At 32.5% G+C, this 26,620-nt stretch overlaps 1 protein-coding gene across 11 annotated transcripts in view; it reads right to left on the bottom strand.

Moving 5' to 3' along the window:
• SENP7 (SUMO specific peptidase 7) overlaps window positions 1-26,620 on the bottom strand; it is a 229,379-nt gene that overhangs the window by 12,410 nt on the left and 190,349 nt on the right. For 8 of the 11 annotated variants that reach the window (XM_077118532.1, XM_077118531.1, XM_077118533.1 and 5 more), the window contains 8 exons: window positions 23,575-23,721; window positions 19,766-19,799; window positions 15,053-15,232; window positions 13,128-13,393; window positions 11,262-11,395; window positions 9,803-9,919; window positions 6,307-6,429; window positions 6,080-6,160 (listed from right to left, as the gene is read on the bottom strand). In XM_077118532.1, coding sequence (XP_076974647.1) covers window positions 6,080-6,160; window positions 6,307-6,429; window positions 9,803-9,919; window positions 11,262-11,395; window positions 13,128-13,393; window positions 15,053-15,232; window positions 19,766-19,799; window positions 23,575-23,721 — 1,082 coding nt within the window. The remainder of the gene's footprint in view (window positions 1-6,079; window positions 6,161-6,306; window positions 6,430-9,802; window positions 9,920-11,261; window positions 11,396-13,127; window positions 13,394-15,052; window positions 15,233-19,765; window positions 19,800-23,574; window positions 23,722-26,620) is intronic. The other 3 variants (XM_077118534.1, XM_077118535.1, XM_077118542.1) reach the window with 1 other exon arrangement.

Below are 26,620 nucleotides of genomic sequence, written 5' to 3'. Positions count from 1 at the left end.
ATATTTTATCAACTATGATATTCCATTTTACCAACTCAATATTCTTAAATCTGATCATTATTTATAAATAATAATGTAATGGACAGAAGAAAGTCAGTAATTTATAAAATACTTTGTGGATTCCAAAAGCAGCTCAACAACTGAGAGTATAAACAGCTATACCTATCTATTCTGCTTTGTTCTATTAAGGCATGACATAAAATATTGTCAGTCAACCTTAAAAGAACTGTCCAAATGTTGTATCTGTAATGAGGGGAATGATGCATATATTCTTAGATTTTTAGAGGTGAAATTCATCTCCCTTCACCTAGCATTCAAGGAAACTACAAGAAAATGAGGTTAACTATACCCACCATCCATTCATCCATCCTTCCTTTTATTCCTCCAACAAATATTAAGTCCCTAATAATCAATAATAAAAATTAATAACAGGGTGCATGGGTAGTTCAGTAGTTAGAATGCTTGCCTTTCATGCGGGAGACCCAGGTTTGATTCCCGGACCATGCACTCAAAAAAAAAAAAATCAATCACACTGCTCTAAAGAAATTTATCAACTAATGAATGAGGGTAAAAAAAAAACTACAACAAATAACTAAAATATAAGTGCCATAAAGGGTTCAAAGGAATTATGTGAAAGTATCTGAGAAAGCCACCTAGAAAAGTTGTAAATATAAATCATACAATAAAAAAAAAAACTAGTTTCTTTTCATCTCATCAGGGATATTAAAGAAGGAAAACATCAAACAAAGTTTTGGTGTAAAAAAAGATGTTAGGAAGGAGATAGCATTTAACAGTGGCATAAAGTAAGTAATATGTGATTTCTGGCTCAGTTCCTTACAAAGAGCTCACTTTAACCAGGGAAATAAGCCAAATCATTACATTTTTAATATATTTTTGTACCAACTAATATAGGAATTTGACATGTTTGCCTACGCCTGTTCACCTGAATAACAGCTAAACAAACTCACACTGGGTAGTTCAGTTGTAAAACAGGATTCAGAATAGGTAAAAGATAGGTGGGGATTAGGCACTATGGAAGACAAACTACATAAAATAATCAGAAGTCATATGTTTACTGAATTTGTTCACTTCAGAATAACCCAACCATTACTATGATTATATACAATTACTGTCATGTATACAGTCTGTTACTTTGTTTTCTCTTTGAAAATCTACTGGTGCTTGGAAGACTTCCTGATTATGCTAACCTTACTTAACTGGGAATACATTAAGCACAGTGGAGTAGGGAGGGCAGAAAGAATATGATAGCCACAATGTGATCTTTAATTCTCAGTTCCAAACTGTATAGAAAATTCTCAACTAAACGTCTTGGCAGTTCTCTCAGTATTCAATAATATGTATTATTACTATCTTTTGTTTAGGGGTTCCTAGTATTTTCCAAACACTAAGACAGATGAAGTCTCTGACCGCACGGGGCTTACATTCGGTATAAGACAGAGAAAATAGACAAGCAAATAAATAAAATTATTAGAGATCATGTTGTGAAGCAAATACTTAAAAGTATCTGTAGAAGAATATTTCAGTCAGAAAACAGGAGTTTAGCATATTGAAAAACTAAAAGGAATATTCTCATCTACCATGCCAGCCTGCCCATGCCAAAAAAAAAAAAAAAAAACCAAAAGGAGATAGGTTGAACTGATGCATGGTAACTGAAAGGGGAGAGAGCTGTGAGATGAGTTTGAGGAAATGGGAGAGAAGCCAGATTTTGTAGGGTCTATTAAACCAATAGTAATGAGCTTATGTATCTTTACTCTGCAATTCCTTAACATGAGTAGTTTCAGCCTTCTGTCTTGATTTATTCCTCATTGAAACTTGTATCCCTCTCTGCTTTGCTTTGTTATTTTTTTCTTACTGATTTATAGGACTCTTTGTGTGAATATTAATGCTTGCTCGAATTGCATATGGAGACATAGAGACAGATGTAGCTAGGGATAGAGATGGAGTTACTATCCATATATAGATATAAATATAGAGAGAGAAATGGAAATAGAGATATAGATAGAGACAAATACAGGGATGCAGAGATAGAGATAAAGCTACTATCTGATCCGAGGGTATGTCATTCATGTAATTTTGTTTCTTATGACTTTTATGTAGGATCAGGAATATAATATCTAATTTTTAAAAAGCTTCACATAGCAGAATCTACTTTCACTTCCCTAATTTCTAGGAACCAAATTGATAATCTCTACAAATTCATAATCCAAAACTGATAATCTCTACATCGAATAATCATAAAACAAAATGTAGGATTAAATGCATAGAATCAACTAACAATTTCTACATGCATAAAACACAAGAGAAAGCATTAGAAATATGAGATATCAAATTTACTTAATAAATCTTTCCATATTTCCCTATCCATTAACCCCGACTTTCAGGAATATTTTCAAAATGCGATTTTATCAATTGATCCAGGCAGGCACTATCCATCACCACAAGTTCCAAACCTATAAAGACATCCAAAATATAGGTGACTATACAACCCACTTTGTCTAGGACAGCCCCACTATACACTAGTTGCCATTGTAACTATTATTTTATTCTCATGTGTCCCCATGTAGACCATAAGTTATATAGTCGCAACAATACAAACAATAGAAAAGAACATGAATTAGAAAGTTATATACAACCTAGAATAATTTATATAACTTTTTTAGATTTCAATTAATAAAGGCAGTGGCACTTATAAGATTATTGTAGGGTCAAATAATATATCTACATGTTCACTGTCTTGGCTCCACGCAGCACTCAATAAGTATTAACACCTTTCCTATTCTCACTCCCTTTCCCCCACAATACAACAAATCCAGGCAGTTTATCCACTCAATCAACTTCAAGCTTGTTTACTACTCTTATTGTTTTTAAAAGAATACAACATATTCTCACAACCACTTTTAAGGCAGTCTAGTATAATGAAAACATCCCAGAACTAGAGGTTAAAAAATACGGATTTAAGAACCAAACAGTTTTGCCATTCCCTAGCTGTTTATCCTTATATTACAATCTTTATTTCTCTGCTTCTTCCTCTAAAAAATTAAAATGTTATATATATATATATTATGTAATGTAATATATATATATTTATATATATGTCCTACATATCTAACAGCACTGTTATGAGGGGGGAAATTGAGATAATGTAGGTAAATGTATCTTTTTCCCTAATTTTTAAATTTTTATTGATAAATATTATATACTCATATACCATGTAATCAACCAAAGTGTACAATCAATGGTACACAATATCTTCACATAGCTGCGCATTTATCATCACAATCGAGTTTCCTTTTCTTGTTTTTTGTGAAAAATAACATATATACAAAAAAGCAATAAACTTCAAAGCACATCGCAACAATCAGTTGTAGAACAGATTTCAGAGTTTGGTGTGGGTTACAATTCCACAATTTTAGCTTTTTATTTCTAGATGCTCTGAGATATTGGAGACTAAAAGAAATATCAATATAACATTTGTGAAGCCTACCTTCTCTATATACCTCCACTATCACCCTTGATCTTTATATCCCACTCTTTAGGAGTATTTGGGCTATGCGTGTTCTTACTTTTTCATATTGGAAGGGGCTGTGGATAATATGGGATAGGGGGATGGAATCGGTTGAAGTTCCAGAGAGGCTGGCCCCTCTGCATTTCAGGACTTTCTGGTCCAGGGACACACATGGAGGTTGTAGGTTTTTGAAAAGTTACCCTAGTACATGGAACCTTTGTAGAATCTTACATAATGCCCTAGGTGTTCTTTAGGATTGGCAGGAATGGTTTTGATTGGGGGTTGGCAAGTATGATAGGTAGTAAGGACTAACTGAAGCTTGCATAAGCATGACCTCCAGAGTAACCTTTTGACTCTATTTAAACTCTCTCAACCACAGATACCTTATTTGTTACACTTCTTTTCCCCATTTTGGTCAGGATGGCATTGTTAATCCCACAATGCCAGGGGTAAGCTCATCCCTGCAAGCCATCTCCCACGCCCGTCAGGGAGACTTTCACCCCCAGATGTCACATCTCACATAGAAGGGAGGGCAATGACTTCACTTGCAGAGGTGGACTTAGAGAGAGAGAGGCCACATCTGAGCAAAAAAAAGAGGTCCTCCAGAAGTAACTCTTAGGCACACCTATAAGTAAGTTCAGCTTCTCCACTACAAACATAAGCATCACAAGAACAAGCCTCAAGATCAAGGACTGACCTGCTGATTTGGGTGTTACTAATATTAGACACAGTGTTCTAGTTAGCTAGCTGCCAGAATGTAATATACCAGAATCGGAATGGCTTTTAAAGGGGGGAATTTAATGAGTTGCTAGTTTATAGTTCTAAGGCCGAGAAAATGACCCAATTACAACAAGTCTATAGAATTGTCCAATCTAAGGCATCCAAGGAGCGATACCTTGGTTCAAGAAGGCCAATGATGCTCAGGGTTTCTATCTTATCTGGAAAGGCACATGGCGAACACAGTCAGGGCTTCTCACTCGGCTGGAAGGGCACATGGTGAATACGGCATCATCTGCTAGCTTCCTCTCCTGGCTTCCAGTTTCATGAAGCTCCCCGGGAGGCGTTTCTCTTCTTCATCTTTAAAGGTCGCTGGCTGGTGGACTCACTGCTTCGTGGTGCTGCAGCATTCTCTGCTCTCTCCGAATCTTTTTCTCCAAAATGTTTCTTCTTTTATAGGACTCCAGTAAACCAATCAAGACCCACTCAAATGGGTGGAGACATGTCATCCCCTAATCCAGTTTAACAACCATTCTTGACTAAATCACATCAACAAGGGAGATGATCTCATTACAGTTTCAAATACATAGTATTGAATAAGGATTATTCTACCTTTTAGAAATGGGATTTATATCAAAACATGGCTTTCCTTAGGGGGCATACTTCCTTTCAAACCAGCACACACAGTATCAGGAGTTTCCTTGGTGATAAAGTATAGAGTACCATATTTTTTTCCTCCCACCCCTCATGGGACTTTGCCAATACTTTCTGATTACCTGCTTAAAATACTCTGGGATTTATTCAGGTATTACGTTAAGTGATAAAGGATTAAAGGCCTTCATTCTTATTCTGGGCTCCCCCCGTTTGGACTGTTTAAATGATCTATACAAACAGATTGAGTTATATTATATGCTACAGAAAATTTAGGTTCTGGACAAAATAAACCTTTCGTCGGTAAATGTATTTTGTAAATTGTAAAGTGGTAGACAAATGTTTACATTAACCTTTTGCTTAAAAACCCTTAGACTATCATATGTCTAAGAAATAATGGTAACTCCTTAATCTCTCCCCTTTTTTGCCTATACTTATCCACTTTTCTATAGCATTAATACAAAAATTATTGGGCAGAAACTCAGATAAAATGTGCAAAATACAGTATTTTATAAAATGTTACATCAGTTTTATTAAATAGTAAGGATCCTAATGAATGGTGGTGATGGTAGTACAACATTGTAAAAGTAATTAACAGGACTGAATTATATATGTGAATGTGGTTAAAAGGAAACTTTGAGGTTGTATATATGCTACTATAACAAAAATTTAAGAAAAAGCATAGGAGTATACAACATAGTGAACCCTATTGTAAACGATGGGCTATAGTTAACAGTACAATTATAAAAATGTTCTTTCATGAATTATAATAAATGTACCACACTAATGCAAGGTATTAATAATAGGGTGGTATATGGGAACTCTGTATCTCATGCATGATTTTTCTGTAAACCTATAACTTCTCTAACAAAAAACAAACAAAAAACAAGAAAACATAAAAACAACCCTGTATATTTACAACAGTTAGAGTGTAATGCAGGGAACTGTCTACAGAAGCGACAGAAAAACTACAAAGCCAAAAAAGAGGACATTGTGGCAATTAGAGATTAGAAATAGAAGAAAACCTCTAGCTTCCTATGTTGGAGGGTTAAAGAAAAGAAGCGGTATCTCCAGATGGAAGTCAGGAGTCCTAGGAGGTCTGTCCAGTGAGAGAAGAACCCACAGAGATGCAGCCACTACCAGATTACTGCCCAAGGCAAAAAAAAAAGATAAAGAAAAAATAACCTAGCTTCTTCCTTCTCTGCCATCCAATCTCCACGTGTCCCCCATAAAACTTGGAAATGCAGCCCACAAGAATCAGCCTTCCTGTGACAAGGAGCAGAAGAGTTGAGATTGATAATGCCTATGAGAGCAAACAGACCTAAGACCTGCACAAGTGATAACACTGCTCAAGAACATAAAAATAGTAGATTTTCCTCTTAAAATTTAAGAACATTAATAGATTGACTTACGAAAGATTTGAATTATCTTCTGTTAAATTATTTTCCTTTCTTGTCAAGCATTTATAGAAAAAACTACTAAAAATGTGACTTCGTTCAACAAGATCATCTGATGCCTTCTCCAGTAAGAGATACCTGTAAAGTAGCAACCCCAGAAAAGTCAATTAACTTTTAGAAGATTTCACCTGGTCTCACCCCAATTATTTTATGTATACTGGAAATTTTAATTTTTACATCATCCATCCAAAGTAATTTTGAAGTTTTCTTTGATTTCAGCGAACAGTTTGTTCTTTAGTTATCTAGCCTTCTATCAAGATCATTTAAAGCAACAATTGCCGGCTTATTCGTTCATTTACAATATATTTGTTAAATTCCTAACACTGCCAAGCACTATGTTCACACTACAGACATTAAATGAGAGCAGAAAAAAGCAAACAAACTAGTACCTGAAACCACAAAGCTTACAATCCATAGGGATGAAGGTAGAAAGAAATATTAATCAAATAATCACAGAATGAAGTATAAAATACAATCATGGCACTGCCAAATATATCTACAAAAATGTTAACTCTGAGACATGACTAAACTCTAAATCCCTAGTATATTTCTATACTAAAACAATATGTCAACATAAATTTGTAATTTAATCATTTCGTGATTGAATACTTCATAATTAGAGAACTTAGCTACTTTTAATGCTTTGTGCTGGTTTGAAAATGACTTTGTAATTGCTAAAAAAAATGCACTAAAAACAAATACAACGTGAAATATTTTAAATATTGTCATGCAGAGGATGTTGTATCTGGAAGGGGACAAAGGAAGCCTGCTAAAGTGCTGGAAATGTGCCCTATCTTGATCTGAATGGTGCTTACATGGCAGTATAAATGTACACATTCATTAGCTATATGCTTAATATTTATGCACTTTACTAATTGAAAGTTATGCATCATTTTAAAACACAGAGAACAATTGTGAAATGAAGTTACAATGCTCTCTAAAAAGAAGTTAATAAAACAAATGTACAAGCAATTTAGTAAAAATCAAGTATAGAAAAATACTACCAGAACTGAATTAGAAATAAAATTGTATTAGTTAATTCCAACAAAAGATACCAAAATTAACACCTAAGATGATTCAATTTCTCTCACAAAATTTAAATTTGGCATTTTGATAGGGATACAAAAATAAGTAACACATAAGATGCCTAATGTTTAGAAGGAGAATGATCCTAAAATCACCAAATAACTTTAAAATAAGGCAGAATACTATAACTACCATAAAAGAGATGCATATAAAGTATTATAGAAGTTAATATCTGTTTAGAAGATCAGGAAAAGTTTCTTGAAGTTATCATTGAGAGGAATTTGAGAGAGGAATAAAATTTAACAGGTTGAGATAAGAAGGAATGTATTCCAGGAAATAAGAAAAACTGGACATTAAGGTAGAAGAGTCCTTATTTGGATGGAATTTGTTTAATAAACTTTTATAACTCAGTTTTGCCAGACTATGTGATATGTACAGGGTTATTAGAAGCTGGCCAAAAGACAGATCAGCATCTATTATCAAATCCTCAAATGAGAGACTGTGTTTTAATTCATTCTGATAGATAATAAGAAATTACTAGAAGTTTCTATTGGGAATTGCAGTTATCAAGCAGTTTAAATAGAATTATGGTGGTAATAATGGACAGAAAAAGACAGGATAAAATGAGAATGGTTAAAAAAATAGAACAATTCAGGTGAGATGAAGAAAATTAAAAAGATCATGGTGGCAGTAGAATGATTAGGTAGTAGAATGATTCAGTAGATTCCCAGAGAATCATGGAAGGAAGTGTAAAGAGTTGATAACTGGGAGACTTCCATTTCTGACCAAGTTGGAATAGCAGGGATTGGATTTACCCTCCCAGTTTTTTTACACTCCCAAGCAAAATAACTGGGCAGAATATAGGAAATAGTGCTTCTTAACACAGTGGACACAGGCAGCAAAGAATAGTGATACCTGAGAGACAGGAAACAAACTGAATCCTATTATTGCCCCAGTTTATTGCCTTGAAAGTTTCCAGGCTGCAGCACAGGGAAAGGTAATCCAGCAGACTCCCTGAGTAGAGGCAATGGAGCTGAAAGTCTGGGGAGACCAAGACAGCTAGAGTTTGTAGATCAGAATTCTGGAGAGAAAAGGGCTATATACAGAGAGGATTCAGGGCATTTGCAGAGAATCCCTCTTAAGTATTTAGCAAAGTATTAATCACTGTGTAAGTGTGAGGAGAGTACCTGAGACTGGGAAAAAGAACCAATTGCAGATATTAGAGAAAATGGTACCCAGCACTCATGCAGGCCAGGTGCCCATTCCTATAAGCCAGACGGGAAACCTCATAATTCATGAGGCACTGAATAGAGCACTCAGACAGGTCTTTTCACAGTACTGGGGATTAATTTGTTGGTCTTGCCTAATAAATCTTAGAAGACCCCAAAGCAACAAACTGTTACCAAATAAATTAACTGTATTCCAGAACAACAGTTAAGAATATTTATAGGAAAGCAAAAATATCCAGCACCCAATAGGGTAAAATTCATAATGTCTGACATCCAATTAAAAAAAAAAAAAAAACACTAGACATAAAAAGAAGCAAGAAAGTACAATTCATAGTGAAGAGAAAAAGCAGTCAATTGAACTAAGCCAGAATTGACACAGATGTTAGAATAAGGAGAAAAAAAATTTAAAGAAACTATAACTGTATTCCATATGTTCAAAGGTTAAAGACATTTAAAAAAAGACTCAAATTGAACTTTCAGATTCTGAAAGTTTACAATGTCTGAATAAATGATAAAGTAAGATTTTGAGCCTGAGTGATTGAAATAAATACGTATTATTAGTAAAACAATAGGACTTAAATAAAATGGTACTTCAGTTTGGAAGGAGTCCATAAAATAATTAGGAGACATTTCCAGCAAGTACTGAAGATGTAGAGATACAGTAAAAGATGAGGACTAGAAATAAGTTTCCTTTGCATTAAAGTTCTAAATTCCTTCATAATTACTTCTTCAATTTTAAAATATTTTTTAATGGAATGGGTTGACAGTTGACTCTTATAGGGATTCAAAATTCAATAGACAACTAACTGAATAGAGTTGCTTCTTTTCAGTTCCCAAAGTGGCTTATAATTATGAAATACTTCTTTCACCACAATAATACAGTAATCAAAGAAGTTAAAAATAAATATCTAACAGATTGAGTTCCAATAATCAGAAAAAACATGAAAAAATAAACAAAAATGAAGAGTAAAAAAAAAACACAGCTCTTCTGAGTATACAGTATTTTTAAGAAGTAAAAGAATGAAACCAAATCAGTCAACCACTGTAAAATTTTGCTAAGCAAAAATTTTCCAAATCTAAAAACATGGCAGCTTATTTTTGGTTAGAGTTGAATATCTCAGTAAAAGAGACAATTATTTCCAGTTTCACAGCAAAACCTATAAAAAAAAAATCAGATCATTTATCATTATACGTACTTAAGATAGAAATCAATGATTACATCATTAAGAAACTCTCCTTCTTCTAAGCACTCCAGATCTTCATTAGTTACTCCTAATCCCCCCTTAGTAGGTGGTGGAGGATATACAATCAACCTTAAAAAGTGAAAATAAAGTTAAAATAGATTGGCATTGTTGGAGGGAACAATAATAAGGCAGTAGTTTGTATAACTACAATCTGTAGGGTAGAAAAATATTTCTAGGATAAAGCATTACATTTTCCTTTCTTTATTTTAATAAGAAACTAATAGTATTCTCATTGCATATCATCTTTTCCTTTTCAATCCTACTCATGTGGATTATTCTCAAAATTTGTCTAATCAGTAGGTTCTATCTCACAATCAGTTACAATATTATTAAGAATGTTTCTCTTTTACATAATTTTTAAACTTTTAACAAGCTGATGTAATAAAATATAGAAAATTCTCCTATGCTTTACTTTCCAATTCTAAATTTGAATCCTGGAGACAAGTTTCTTTCTATTCAGAAGAGCCTGTAATAAAAAACAATGCTCTTCTCCTGGCAGTTAGTCTATACCAGCAGCTGGGCTATAAAAAAATAACATGGGAGCACAGGAGGCATGTTTCCTGTAGGAAAGTGCTTACAAAACTTAAGAGAACATAAAGGAAACAAGTAGATCACAACCAGAAAATAGCAGAGAAAAGCTGATAATGAAATAGGTACCTTTCTTTTAGCACCCTCCCTTAAAGCTTAAAAATAAGATCAGTTGTGAATTCCTAACGATAATTTTGAAATAGACAGGATAGTACTTGAACAGATGTAGAAAGATCAAAGCAGCAAGATTTAAGAAAATACGAGTCATCACAACTGATATGATCTTGGTATCATGGCACTTAAATCAAACAAAAAAACTACTGGAATTTCCAAATACTAATATGACATTTCTATTTTATTGGCTATTTTCATTTTCTATGCTATTATTTGCATATTTATAAAAATTACAGGGAAAAAGAATGAAGGACTAGAAATTGCCCTCGAATGCATAACTTCCCAATATGACTTATCAGCATGAGACTCACCATGAAAAGATAACATGAACAAAGAAGGAACTTCTAAAAGGAAACTTTCAATAAACTCCAAAGTACCTTAAATTAAGGTACACTTTAGTAAGCAATTTTATTTTCATACATATATATATGAAATTCAGAAACAGAATATATAATCTTCAAACCATACCTTTCAAGTATTTTCAATAGTCTACCAAATATGACATTTTTGTCTTAATTACATAAAAATGCACCTACTGTTTTCTTAAATTTCATCATAAAACAATACCACCAATTTCCAGAAATTATGTCTGTTATTAACTGGGAGCAAACCCAAAACATTTCAGAAGTGACCTACTAAAAAGCAGCAACATGAATGAAAACTACTAACATGCCTACCAATTACAAGTGGGTTATGACACAGTACATACTTCTGAACAGGTCCAGTGTGCCTGACTTCTCGCCATTCTTCATCTGGATTAGATGTAATAGAAAGTGAGTAGCAACCACTACTTTGCTTCTGCAGGAAGGTATAAGTAGGCTTGGCAGCATCTGTATTTGATAACTGACAGAAAATGGTAAGGGAAAAGGGCTCCTTAGACACATAAATACAAATATATCAACACTCAAAAACACAGTCAAAACTTAGATTTGTGAGAAAATGGAGTGATTAAAAGAAATCCACATTAACTATTATATTAATACTTTTAGAATTTCTATAAATATATAACCAATCTATTATTTATAGAACATTTGTATTCAGGAGATATTGCACATATAATGGTCAAAGATTAACTTGAAGTATTAAATTCAAATTTATACTGTATAATTAAAGAAGAATTTGAAAAACTTTGTAGTCCAAAATGAACAGAAGAGGTGATAAACAACAGGAAAACAATAAAACTGAAATGAAATGAAAAGATACTGAAATAGCGTATAACACAAATTTATATTCTATTATTAAATGGAAAAGCAAGAGATGGATTTGTACTCACAATATAATAACTATGTAAGGTTTTAACAACATTATGAATAAAGTAAGATGGCAACAAAGCCTTATATCTCATCCTCCACTAAAGTGTCATTCTGTAAACCCTTTGAATAGAAGATTAGCTCCAGATCAAACCCATAAATATAAATATATATATACATGTATATACACACATGTATACATGTATATCTATATATGTGTGTATGCGCATGTATGTATGTGTATGTGTGTACACATATGCCATAGCAAGCTTAACACTTTGCTTTCTGAAGGTACCTGGCACATATAAGCTACACGTATATTGCCAACCTTCCATAAAAATAAACAGCAATTTTTAACTTTCTATTAATTGTTTCAATATAATCTTAGATTTATAGAAGAGTATGGAAAATAAAACTTTACCCAGATTTCCCTAACATTAATCCCATATGTAATGGCAGAACAATTATCAAGACTAAGAAACTAACATTGTTATAATACTATTAACTAAACTACAGACTTCATTCTGGTATCCCTAGTTTTTCCACTAATATCTTTTCTCCTGTTCCAAGAGCCTACAATTCCTCAGTCTTTCCTTGTCTTTTAAGACATTGACACATTTGAAGAGTACTGGTCATTTATTCTGTAACTGAATTTGTCTGACTTTTCCCAAAATTAGACTTAGGTTATACATTATTAGGAAGAACACCAGAGAAGTGATGTATCCTTCTCGGCACATGATACTATTATGTCAATATGCCCTACTACTGATGATATTAATTTAGATCATTTGATTAGGGTCCTATCTGCCAGTATAAAACTTTACTTTTAAAAATCTACTGTAAAATTAATACTTTTCTTTTTGTAATTAATAAATATTTTGAACAAGATAGTTTGAAATTATGCAAATATCCTGTTTTTCCTTATATTTTTACCCATTAAATTTAGTATCCATCAACTGTATCTTACCTGCAACAATTATTACTGGTATTCAAATGGTGACTTTATATTTCCCATGCTCCTTTTATATTTATTAACTATAATTCTCCTCTAAGGAAAAACTTCCTCATCCCCCATTTATCATTCATTCATTCATTTTTAGTTATCTATTTACATATAGAGTCATGGCTATTTATTTTACTTCTGGGTTCTAATTTCATACTATCATTACTGATTCGCCGATCAGACTGTTCCAGCTTTGGCACTGGAAGCTCTTTCAGGGTGATTTTTGTGCCTTTTGACAAAACATAGCATTCTGAAATCAGCTAAATTTCAATGAAAAAAATTTAACCCAATCCCCTCCAAATTATAATAACCATATGCTAACCTGAGATATTGATTTCACCTTTATTTCTTCTTCAGCAGCAACAGCAGGGAAAGAACAAGTTGAAGCACAGTAATAATGAATAAAAGAACTTTCTTTTGAAGAAAGATTCTGAAACAAAGGAAGTGCCTGAACCCAAGACAATGGATAAGAAAGCTCTAATTCTCCACTGGTGGTACTTATTTCTGTCATAATATCTTTCAATTTTAATTCTTCTCTTTGTGAAATAGAATCGGGTAGTTCAAGGAAAATGAATTCACTGCATTTTGCTATAAAAGAAAAAATGAACAATTTTTATTAATTGTACTATTTTTCAAGGAGATCACACTTAAAACAATTTAACTATTTACTAACATTCTGCATGTTAGGAAATAACCCAGGCAAATTGAAACCCCAAAATAAGCCATTGGTAACCGTCAACCAAAACTCACAATTTTTAGATTTGTGTTCTAAATCTAAAATATTAGAATGAAAACTCCACAATGGTATTAACTGCTGTATCTCTAGTGTCTGGCACTTACTAGGTACTCAGTTAATGTGTTAATGAATTTATGGTTGGATGAATGCATACCAGACTGATGATAACCAATTAATTATTTTTCTCTAGCTTCTTCTAGGGAGAGATAATGTGTAAGGGGTGTTTGGGGTTTTCTTTTTGGGTTTCTATCTGTAAGTTTCTTTTTGGAGCAATGAGAATGGTCTAAAATTTAGTGTGATGATTGCACAGCTAATGATGATACTGTGAAATACTGACTGTATATTTGGATGGAATATATGATGTGAATACATCTCAATGAAATCTGCAAAAAAAAACAGAGTGCATAGAAACTTATTCAACCCCATCTTAAAGAAAAACACATAAACAAACTGAGTTTTCTTTTTTACAAACTATAGAAAATGCTGAGACTTCTATATTTTATGTAACTTTATCACTGATTACCTCTGTCACAGCTCATTATGAAACAAGGGCAAGGAACTCATGATAAAGGTAGCCAGGTATGCTGGTTTGAAAGGATGAATGCCCCCTAGAAAAGCCATGTTTTAATCAAAATCCCATTTCCTAAAGGCAGAGTAATCCCTTTTCAATACTGTATGTTTGAAACTGTAATCAGATCATCTCCCTGGAGATGTGATTTAATCAAGAGTGGTTGTTAAACTGGATTAGGTGACAAAATGTCCCACCCATATGGGTGGGTCTTGATTAGTTTCTGAAGTCCTATAAAAGAGGAAACATTTTGGAGAATGAGAGATTCAGAGAGAGTAGAGCAGAATGGCATAGCTACGAGAAGCAGAGTTCATCAGCCAGCGACCTTTGGAGATGAAGAAGGAAAATGCCTCCTGGGGAGCTTCATGAAACAGGAAGCCAGGAGAAGAAGCTAGCAGATGACACCGTGTTCACCATGTGCCCTTCTGGATGAGAGAGGAACCCTGACTATGTTCTCCATGTGTCTTCTCACTTGAGAGAGAAACCCTGAACTTCATAGGCCTTCTTGAACCAGGTATCTTTCCCTGGATGCCTTTGATTGGACATTTCTATAGACTTGTTTTAATTGGGACATTTTCTCGGCCTTAGAACTGTAAACTAGAACTGTAAACTCATTAAATTCCCCTTTTAAAAGCCATTCTGTTTCTGGTATATTGCATTCAAGCAGCTAGCAAACTAGAACACCAGGGATGGCAACTGACTAAAAGATAAGTTACTTATTTTATTCCATAAAATAATTTCACTTGGGTGAATAAAATTATCAAGAGAAATTATGTGAATAAATAAAATTTATCTTACATAATATTAAAGGATAAAATTATTTTTAATTCAACAAATTAATTTTAATTCAATGAATAATTATATTCTATTAAATTATTTTTTTAAAACTAGTTTACAAGATTTCTCAGGTTATGCTGAAACTTAGAAATCATTTTATACTCACATTGCTGGCTTAATAGAGAGTCTTCTAATTGGGTCTGAATCTCTTGAAGATAGTTTGAAGAGACCCAGAGGAAAAGGATAGCATGACTCCTTTTACTGTGGTCATCATCCTCACTCTTCCATAATCCAAACCTCTTTAAATGTTTGGTATCCACTAGTAATGAAATCTCATTCAGGGACACTTAAATAAATAAAAGATAATTTAATAATACAGCACTTAGGTACTATATGACAATTCATTAATATATTTTTCAAAAATATTATACGCAAAGTGTTTTGGAAATTATTTATAGTCCACTTCACTAAACTTAGCTGAGGTGCCCCAAGAAGTATTATCAGAAGGGGAAAGATCACACTATGATTAGGAATGACTAAATAATTATTAAATAAAACTTAAACTAAACAATTATTAAATAAAATTTTAAAAACTTAAAGAAAAGAAAAGACTATCTTTTCAATGCAGAAAGTTAAGCATGTAACTTAGAAAATAATACTTTTCTATCCTGGTCAATACTATAAATCAAGATTCCAAAGGCATACACACATCAATTTCTGCCCATTTTTCTAATGAATACTTCCCTTCTCCCAAAACATCTGCATGTTGTGAATAGCCATTGTCCAAACATACTCACAAATAGATAATATGAGGTTGTGAATGATCTAAGACATTTTTCCTAAAATTCTTCCAGGTATTACGTCTCAAAACATCTAGAAAATCACTCTGAATTATGAGTCCTTCTCCCTCTTAAGGAGCTAAAGGAATCTCCTGTGAGGACTTTCTGTGGTTTTTTTTTGTTTTTTAACTCAAAGAAACACAGAAAACTTGTTTAAAGAACACCGTCTGGCCCAACTTTAAGAAAGCAGCTGAACCAGCAATATAAACCCAAGATGGATACCTATTTGAAATAAAACTCTCCTGACACCTTGTTATTCACAGGTCCTTAAAGACCCAGACATTGGCATTACCTAGGAGCTGGTTAGAAATGCAGAATCTCAGACACCACCCTAATCTACTGGATCCGAATATTTAATTTAAAAAGATTCCCAGTGATTCAAATAAACACTAAAGCTTGAAAATCAGTTTTAAATGGGCATTCGTAATACTTGATTAATCAGCAATCTTTAATGTTCCCAAGCCACCATTCTATTCTTCACACTGTAATTGCCCCATCTTGAAAACTATCGGTGAAACCGTTAAGACAAACTAAAAGAAAAGATGGTTAAGAACTATCAGAAAGATGATGGTATGGTAGCCCATGAAGCCCATGACAAATTCTGGGATCTGTCCTGTAACTACTTGTTGAAGAGTTCTTTGAAAACTATTGCTTTTTTCTTTCTTTGCTTTGTATGTATGTTATATTATACAATTGTAAAAAGTTAAAAAAAAAGAACTCTCAGAAAAACCTCTCACTATAGTGGTAGAGTATGAGATCAATACACAAAAATCAGCACTGTTTCTATTCAATAGTAATGAAGAATATGAAGAAGAAATCAAGAAAAAAATCCATTTACAATAGCAATTAAAAGAAGCAAACATCTAGGAATAAATTTAACCAAGGATGTAAAGGACTTATATGCAGAAAACTACAAAACATTGCTGAAAGAAATAACAGAACACCTAAAAAATGAAAGAATATTCTATGTTCATGGATTAGAAGACTAAATCTTGTTAAGATGTCAATCCACCCAAAGCAATTTATAGATTATTAAATGCAATCCCAATTAAAATTTCAACATCTTTCTTTGCAGAAATGGAAAAGTCAATCATCAAAATTACATGGAAGGGTAAGGAGCCCCAAACAGACAAAACTATCTTGAAAAAGAACAAAGCTGGAGGACTCTCACTTCTGATTTTAAAAGTTGTTACAAAGCTACAGTAATCAAACTGCATGGTACTGACACAAGGACAGACATACAGACTAAGGAAACAGAACTGAGAGTTCAGAAATAAACCTTCAAATCTATAGCAAATTTATTTTTTTGATAAGGGTGCCAAGTTCACTCTGTGGGGAAAGAATAGTGTCTTCAACAAATGTTGCCAGAAAACTGGATATACAAATGCAAAAGAATGAAGGTGGACCCCTACCTCACACCATAAACAAAACTCAATTCAGAATAGATCAAGTACCTAAATATAAGAACCCAAACTATAAAACTCCTAGAAGAAAATACAGGAAAGTATCTTCAAGATCATGTTACATAATGGTTTTAGACTTTATATCCAAAGCACAAGGAACACAAAAAAAACAGATAATCCAAATTCATCAAAAATACTAACTTTTGTACATCAAAATAATTAATCATGAAAGTAAAATTACAACCTACATAATGGGAGAAAATATTTGGAAACCACATATCCAATAAGGGTTTAATATCTAGAATTCATACAGAAATCCTACAACAAAAAAAGACAGACAAAAACCCAATAAGGGTTTAATATCTAGAATTCACACAGAAATCCTACAACAACAAAAAAAGACAGACAAAAAAACTTAAATAGACATTATGCCTATAAGCACATGAAACAATGATCACATCATTAGCCATGAGGGAAACACAAATCAAAACCACAATGAGATATTATTTCACACTCACTAGAATTGCTACTATTGAAATAACAGAAAATAAATGTTGGAGCAGATGAGGAAATAGAAACACTCATTCATTGTCTTAGGGGTGTAAAATGGTACAGCTGCTGTGGAAAACGGTTTGGTAGTTCCTCAGAAAATTCAGTATAATATCATCACGTGACCCAACAATCCCACTTCTAGGTATATACCAAAAAGAACTGAAGGCAGAGATTTAAATAGATATTTGCACACCCAATATATATATATAATATATATAGTGGCATTATTCACAATTGCCAAAAGATGGAAGCAACCCAAATGAGCAGAGTGAGTAAACAAAACATGATTTATGCAGACAATGGAACATTATTCAATCATAAAAAAGGAATGCAGACCTGAAACATGTGATGCATGAAACAATATGGATGAACCTTGAAGACATTATGTTGAGTGAAATAAGCCAGACACAAAAGAATGAATATAATTAGAATAAGAAGATTCATACAGTCAGAAAGTACAATATAGGTCACCAGGGGCTGGGGTAGGGTAGGGAATGGAGAGTCAATGCTTAATTAACTCCAAAATTTCTGTTTGGAGTGATAAAAAAGTTTTGATAATGGATGGTGGTGATTGCAATACAACATTGTGAATGTAATGAACACCACTGAATTATAAATTTGAATACTGTTAAAAAGGGGACATTTTATATTGTGTATATGTTACTAGAATCAAATTTAAAAAAACCAAACATAGGACTATACAACACAAGGAGTGAACCCTAATGTAAACTATGAACTAAAGTTAATTATATTAATATTGTATAATATTTACAATATTATAATAATTACAGTATAATTATATTACTATTGCTTCTTCAATTGTAACATGCTAATGTAAAGTGTTAATAATAGGGAAAACTGTGTATGAGGAGGGTGATATATGGGAACTTTGATTTTCTGCGTGATTTTTCATAAACCTACTTCTCTAATAAAAAATAAATGGTTAAAATGAGAAATTTTGTGTTATATTTATGTTACCACAATAAAAAAAAATCACAGGACTTTATCTGGTTCTTTTAAATAGCTAATGTTGTATTATTCTTTAAAAAGCTACTAAAATTTCCAACTAGGACTATCAATACATTTTATTCTGTACCTCATATTCTTACTATTTATGGTGACTTCCTAATTATTAGATTCATTAACATAATGCATAGTTTTGGATTTCTGTACATGGGATATCTGTTAGAGTCCAATTAAATTTATTTTGAGAACATCTTCAGTCTTAGAAGCTTCCTCCTACCTAGTTCTTTTCTGATATATTGCTTATGTATATATTTTTTCCTCATTCTTTTCATAATTTATTCTTTTGAGACTAATCTCCATAGCTTATTACTTGTCTTCTTAATATCATTATTTATTCTGAAAGGATTCTGAGTGGGGCGAAAAAGAATGAGAAAATAGTCTGAGTCTCTACAATCCACAGGTATATTTTCCAATTTACTTTGCTTTACCCAGATTAAAACACAGCATAAAAACCTCTATTTAAAAATCTTTTACAAATTTATGTGCGTCATAGAAATGCTTCTTTTTTTATAGTTCCTATTTTCATCCATTTTTATATACCAAAAATATTCTTGCTTCCTACCAAAACTTGGGATTTCTGTTAATCCCAAGATAATATTTCAGTTGAAGTCATTAAAATATGAGTATACTGTATTTTCAGTATTTTAAAACATTTTAACTCTGTTGAAGCTGCTAATTAAATGTTAACAAAGAACTCCTTACTAAAACTCTTGGTTTTAAATTCCATATTTAACAAAATTAAGGAAAAATCAGTTGCAAAAGATTTCAGAAATTTTGCTAACCATTTTTATTTTACACTCAAAAATACTGTGAGGGTGGGTCACAGTGGCTCAGCAGGCAAGAATGCTCGCCTGCCATGCCAGAGGACCCAGGTTTGATTCCCGGCGCCTGCCCATTAAAAAAAAAAAAAAATACAGCAAGATGGGCTAAAAACAAGGTATTAAAGGTGTTTATAATATTTTATCTTTATTTTGTAGATGTTAGAAATAAAATAAATGGCTCAGTGAAGACATGAAAAAAAATACAGTGAAAAGAGGTCTTAAGACAATGACAACTTACCTTGAAATGGGATCTTAACATACTTTGTCGTGAACTTAGAGGAAAAATTTAAAAAACAAAAAATTAGTTACTACTAAAAACATGTTATTATTCAAAATGTTTTTAATTTTTGTCTTTTTCAAACTGCAAGTACATATTCAAAGTCTAGATTAAAAGTACTCAAAAGCCCTCTCATCGATAAACCAAGACAATGCTTCACCGTAAATTGTTTTATAGAAGTTAAAGAGCTCTGAACAAATTCATAATATGCTTATTTATAAAACCAGTGTTATATTATCAAATATAACCAATAATATATTATTTAATATATATATTTTAAATGTTTCCTAAAGATTTAAATTAGAAATAAGGCAAAGTCAGATTATATCCAGAAGAAACTGCCAACTGATCTTATGAGACACTGACTTTGGCAAAGACACCACAGAGCAGGGTTTGACTTTTGGCTTTGCAGGTTCAGAAGCTGGTATCTCAGCAAAAGTTATCATCCTCTAGGGATGTACTCACACTAACCAAGCTCATGAGAGACTGCTGAACTAAGCAAAATGCCAATGCATTATATTATTTATAATATATAAATATATTTTATTATATTTTAATATATTATATTATTACAATATATAAATAAATGCAAAATTAGAACTGTTAAAAAGACTCAACTTGTGTTTCTACTGCCATGAACATTCTGTTCCTATAGAAAGCCTGTCAAGTCCAACTATAACTGAAATGCTGCTTTTACAACATGAAACCACAACTAAATGAATCAGTTAATTTTTTAATGCCAAATGACTACAAAAGTCTAATACCTCTAACTCCACAACAGTGATGCACTTGTCAAAAGAATAACATAAATTAAGTACCAATGCCATACACATTCTTCACTGTATGAATTTTAGTTGAAGGCTGACAGGTATTTCATTCCCAGCACTGATCTTTCTTTGTTTTAAGTTACAAACTCCCTTACGACTAAGGACAAAGTAAGATTCTGAACTAAGCCTGGCACGTGGTAAGACTTAATCAAAGGGGGCTATTATCATTAGACATTAGCATCTGATTAAGAATATTTAGTTATCTAATTTAATTTAGTCAAATTCACCTTCATATTCTGTCACTTTCAATTAACTGTCATATATACTTAGTGCATATTTATTCTTGCCAAAACCTTTTTTGACATTTCACTGCGTCTTTAATCTCATAAAAATACATCTTTGCAAATGTAAATAACTAGTTCTAAAAAATTTACATAAAGAGTGTTTGCTTTTGAGATTTATTCAGTCTTTGCTAGAACATGTAATTATAGCACCAATCCAAGGCAAAATTAGAAGTAATAGTACATTTATATGTCCCTAATTTATATTACCAACACTCTTCTCTCACTCTCTCACACACAAATGCCCTTGTCCTTTTAAACCTTTCTGCTTGGTAAGAATAAGACATTTATTTACACCTGTGTATAATGACAAAGCCTTTCTCAGAGGTAAAATTCTATTCCCACTAAAAATTTAACTTCTATTTAAGAAAGGGTGAAAAAAATGTTTTTGTGGCAGTAAGGTAGACCCAGTCCTCTGAACTACCACAGCTATTTAATTTAAGATTAAAGGTGATCATAGGATATTTTGTACCTTCTTACAGTAGGCTGGGCAGTTCTCTGAGCATAGCATGTACTTTAAAAAAAATGTCCTGCTATCAACAAAACCAAGATTTAAAAAAAGAAATGTTCACATCCACTGTAGTATTCTCTACACCAAAAAAGGGTTTTAAACCTTATTGGTTTCCAAACACAGATGTTTCTAGTTTAAATTGTATCGTGAAAGTGAGAACAATAGCTCCAGTGTCTATTGCAACATCTAATAGAGTAGGCACTCATTAAATATCTGGAGACTGATTGAGTTTTATTCTCTATTTATCTACCAAATAAGAAGTTCTTTCATTTCTAAGTTACCAAGCTTCATAAACTCTGCTTCAAAAATATATATGTATAAAAAGTCTGCGGAAAATCTGAAATCAATTTTTGAAAACTTTCCTTTTCTTTATTCATCCTAAATTTTTAATTTTTGAAATTGCTTATGCTCTCACTATCCTATTTAATTTTTCCAGAATTCATCTCAACATTTGTTTACATGCATATATTTACTTTGATTTACTAAACCATTTTACTAATATTAGATATTTAAGTTTTTATTGTAAAAAAACAAACAAGACAAGGGTAGGCCATGGTGGCTCAGCAGGCAGAGTTCTCACCTGCCATGCCAGAGACCTGGGTCCCGGTGCCTACCCATGCAAAAAAAAAAAAAAAAATCTCACTGTTGAATAATTTATGTTGGATCCTCCCATGCATACACTTTGGCTAATCACCTACTGTCATATATCTAAGTAATATAACTTTGTGCCATTATAAGAACTCAAGAGAAACAGCTGACTAAAGCTGAATTTAAAATAAAAAAGCAAAACAGAGTAAAAATTCTGAATAGTGAACAAAATTCCTTTAAATAGAAAAAATTATAAAAGTATCCAAAGCTTGCCCAAATCACTAATATTTGAAATCCAGTGGTCAAGGAATATTAATTTTAAATTTATATTAATATTTTATATTAATATAAATTGTCCTTATGCTTCCCAATAAAACCAATTTTAACTATATCACAAGCCAACATTACTCATCTGAATTTGTAGATGGTATTTATTCTATTGGGACATCTCCCAGCAAGGTCATCAAGTCAACTTATACTTCATGTCTTAAATCACGTGTATCTTCCTTATGAAGCTGTCTCTGATTCATCTGGACAGATATAAGAACCCATCTCCATATGTACGATACTTGTATATAATTCCATTGTACATTTACCATAATGCCAAGTAAATGTCTATTGATGTGTCCATTAGATCAAAAGTTCACTGAAAGCAGAGACCACATCTTTCCTTTTTTATATTGCCTGCTCCATCTCTAACACAGTTGAAATATTAATAAAACTTCTAGGAAATAACCTGGGTATAAATAGGAGATTATTTCAATGTTTTTGCCATAATCTGACATATTCAATACAATTCAACAAACATTTATAATAGCCTACTTAGGTGTGAGTCATTTATGGAAGCTGCAAAAGTGAGTAAGCATGCTTCTTCACAAAAAGCTTCAAGTCTAATGGAAAAATTTAGCCAAGAACAGAATTAATGAAAAAATACATAGAACAGAATGAATTTTATAACAGATGTTCCAAGTGAAATAAGTACATGGTAAAAGCAGAAGTTAATTCTGGTGAAATGGTGGGATCAGGCAAGATTTCCTGGCAGAGGTAGTATTTCAGATAAAAATGATAAGGATTTAACAGGCAGAAATGGTGAAAAATATAGAACAGTAAATAAAATCTGCCCTGGCTTCCATATAGGTATGAGGGAGAATACTGAATAAAAGCGGAAAATAGATTAGGTTCAGTTGCTGAAGGTCTTTAAATGACAAGTTTAGAAATTTGGTTGTCAGTTTACAATAATTTAAACCAAGAAAATCAGATTTTCTTCACCTCCACTGTACCCTAAATAAAAATTTACTTTAGCACCAACTAATTTTTAGAGCTCCCAAAATATCACTACCACCTGTGATTTTTTTTCACACATGGCCTCCATTAGAAATTAAATACATAATTTCAGAAAGGGGAAGACGTTTCAAAATAGATATAATGACTTCGAAAATACCCAATGTCCCATATGAAATTAATCTCAATTCTTTCTGCATTTTCACTAGAGAGAAAAATTCTGAAAATGCCTTGTCCATGATCCAAGATGGAAAAAAAAACCAACAAGGAGAAAATACTTACCGTGACAAAACCTTTAGAAGCTCCCTTTACTTTACCAATATAAACAGATGTAAATATAAAATCCAGTTGTAGATCCATGTCATTAATAGACATAATACAGGAAATATTTTCCATAACAGGATTATATGGGCATAATTCAGATGAAACCTAGCAAGGAATAAATTATCAAATGCACATAACTCTAAGTATTACATAAATGTTGAAAACGATTTCAAGGTCAAATTCTTCTTTGAACACTATTAATTGAAAGTGTAAAGGATTATACACAGTTTTCACTGTAAAGAAATAGTTACCTAGATTTTATTTTCTTAAGAAAATAAACATTTTGAGAAAATTGCTGTAAATAATCAAATCTAAAATTAATTTCATAAGCCTAAATATATTCTCTTCTGCAAAGCCATGATTTCAAATTCAAAATTCCCTAATATGCTCTATTCATTTTTTAAATCAATAGCAGTAAATTTAGATTTATGTAGTGGTTTAGATTAAAATGCTTTTTAAAATATACTATCTCTTTTAATCTCCACAACCATCCTTATGATAGCAGATTTTTTTTTTCATTTTAAAAAGTTAATAGATGCTTGGATTGGTTAAATGACTTGCCCAAGGTTATGCAATTAGTAATAAGTAAAACTAACACAAACCCAGGTTTTCTGTCTTCTTGTCAAGTGTTATTACAACCACATAAAATTGCTTCCATAAACAAAGATGATGCTCTTGCTATAGCTCTTACAAAATTTTATGTCTGAAGAGAGAAAACTAGAAGTGGTTCATGGTTGCCTTAAACCTCAAACACCATACCGCATTAACTCAACCCTCTAACTCTGCTTTTAAGTTATAATAGACTACCAGCAATACTAGCAGCAGCTGTTTCCCACAATCTCTTCTGCATGTGACACTACTTTTAGGCTATTTTTTTCAACTCTCCATTTACCTCGTTTTTGCACATTATTCTTCTTTAACCCTAACATCACAAATAATGAAATAAATTACCACTATAGAAACTTTTTAGTATTTTGCATGTGTACTCACCTATCTCTAGCAAATATGATTAATTCTCATTTGAAACATATACAGTACTCATTATTTTCAACCCAGCTAACAATGCTACTTACATGATTAACAGAATTTTTTATCGTTATAATTTTTTATTTGTTATACTTCTTATCCTTTAAGTTAAAAAGGCAATCTAACTAATACAGGTATTTCCAATCAGTTAGACAAATAACTATGATTGTTTTAGTGATGAGATGAGAGGTTGGGATAGAAAGATTTTTTTATTGGGCTTTACATTTTGTAGAGAGTTCATACTTCGTAAAAATGACCAATTTATGTTTCCCATAGCATCATTTGAAACTGGAAACAGGGAAGGCATGGAAATGTTGCAGAATTCTGCCTTATAGATCCTGGTAGATCTCCAAAGTATTTACTGCTTGGTTGTAATCACATTCTGTCAATTCTATATGAGATGTTATTTTCTAATAATTTCATCATTTCATACTGCATAATCAATTTACCATCAAGGTGACTACAGAAATTTGAACTCATTATTAACATGAAAGTTTCACTTATGCAACCTAAACCATCAAGTAGACTATTGGCCTGATCTGGCAAGAATGGTTACATCTTAGCTAAATCAGAACACTGCTGAGGTGATCTCTGTGTAGATTACCAGTGATGTAACGATAATCAAACCGTCAAACTGTCTTCATAGATCCACCAAATTCTTCATCATACTCTATAGGATAAAAGTCTGAGATGATTTACAAACTGTGCTGGTTTGAAATGATGTATGTCCCCTAGAAAAGCCATTTTTTAATCTAAATCCCATTTCATAAAGGCAGAATAATCCCTATTTAATACTGTATGCTTGAAGCTGTAAACAGATCATCTTCCTGGATATGTGATTTAATCAACAGTGGTTATTAAACTGGATTAGGTGACGACATGTTTCCACCCATTTGGGTGGGTCTTGATAAGTTTCTGGAGTCCTATAAAAGAGGAAACATTTTGGAGAATGAAAGAGATTTAGAGAGAGCAGAGTACAACGACATAGCCATGAGAAGCAGAGTCTACCAGCCAGTGACCTTTGGAGGTGAAGAAGGAAAATGCCTCCCAGCGAGCTTCATGAAACAGGAAGCCAGGAGAGAAAGCTAGCAGATGATGCCCTGCTCGCCATATGCCCTTCAAGCCAAGAAGAAACTGTGACTGCATTTGCCATGTGCCTTCCACTTCAGAGAGAAACTCTGACTGTGCTCGCCAGATGCCGTTCCACTTAAGAGAGAAACCCTGAACTTCATTGGCCTTCTTGAACCAAGGTATGGTTCCAGGAACCCTGGATGCCTTAGATTAGACATTTCTATAGACTTGTTTTAACTGGGACATTTTCTCGGCCTTAGAACTATAAATTAGCAACTTATTAAATTCCCCTTTTTAAAAGCCATTCTGTTTCTGGTATATTGCATTCCAGCAGCTGGCAAACTAGAACACAAACCAACAAGTTTACCATAATTACGTACTTTTGGTCACTGAAAAACATTTCTTAAAAATAAGATAATCAGAGGTTGATAAAATGAAAAAAAAAATTGACAATAAATAATTTGAACCTTTCGTCAGAGCTATATTCTTCAAAGAACTATGTCAAAAACACAATTGGCTGACATTATACCAATAGATACATCCATTTGTTATTTCTGTAAGAAGGAAGAACAAAGGATTTACCAAACTTGAGGGGTTTCTGAAAATAATTTTGAGAGGCAGCTGTTATTATTCCCATTTAACACATGAGGAAATTCAAAGAAGTTAAGTGATTTGCCCAAATGGCAAGAAAGTGTTTTGATAAAATATTTAAATTTTCAGTGAGAACCATAAAAAAGAAAAAATATTCAAATAATACAATATTTAGATTGAAACCATATAAATAAGCAGAAAAAGAATATAATTTTCACTTAAAATAAAGATAATTAATATATCTCTCAAGCTAATATGAAACATCTCTAAATCTAAAATAAGAATGTTTCTAATTTTTATTACAATATTCTACTTG

Source organism: Tamandua tetradactyla, chromosome 10 (genome assembly GCF_023851605.1).
Source record: "Tamandua tetradactyla isolate mTamTet1 chromosome 10, mTamTet1.pri, whole genome shotgun sequence".
NCBI lineage: Eukaryota > Metazoa > Chordata > Mammalia > Pilosa > Myrmecophagidae > Tamandua > Tamandua tetradactyla.
Note: the sequence above shows the minus strand (reverse complement) of the source record. Positions and strands in the feature narration are given on the sequence as shown.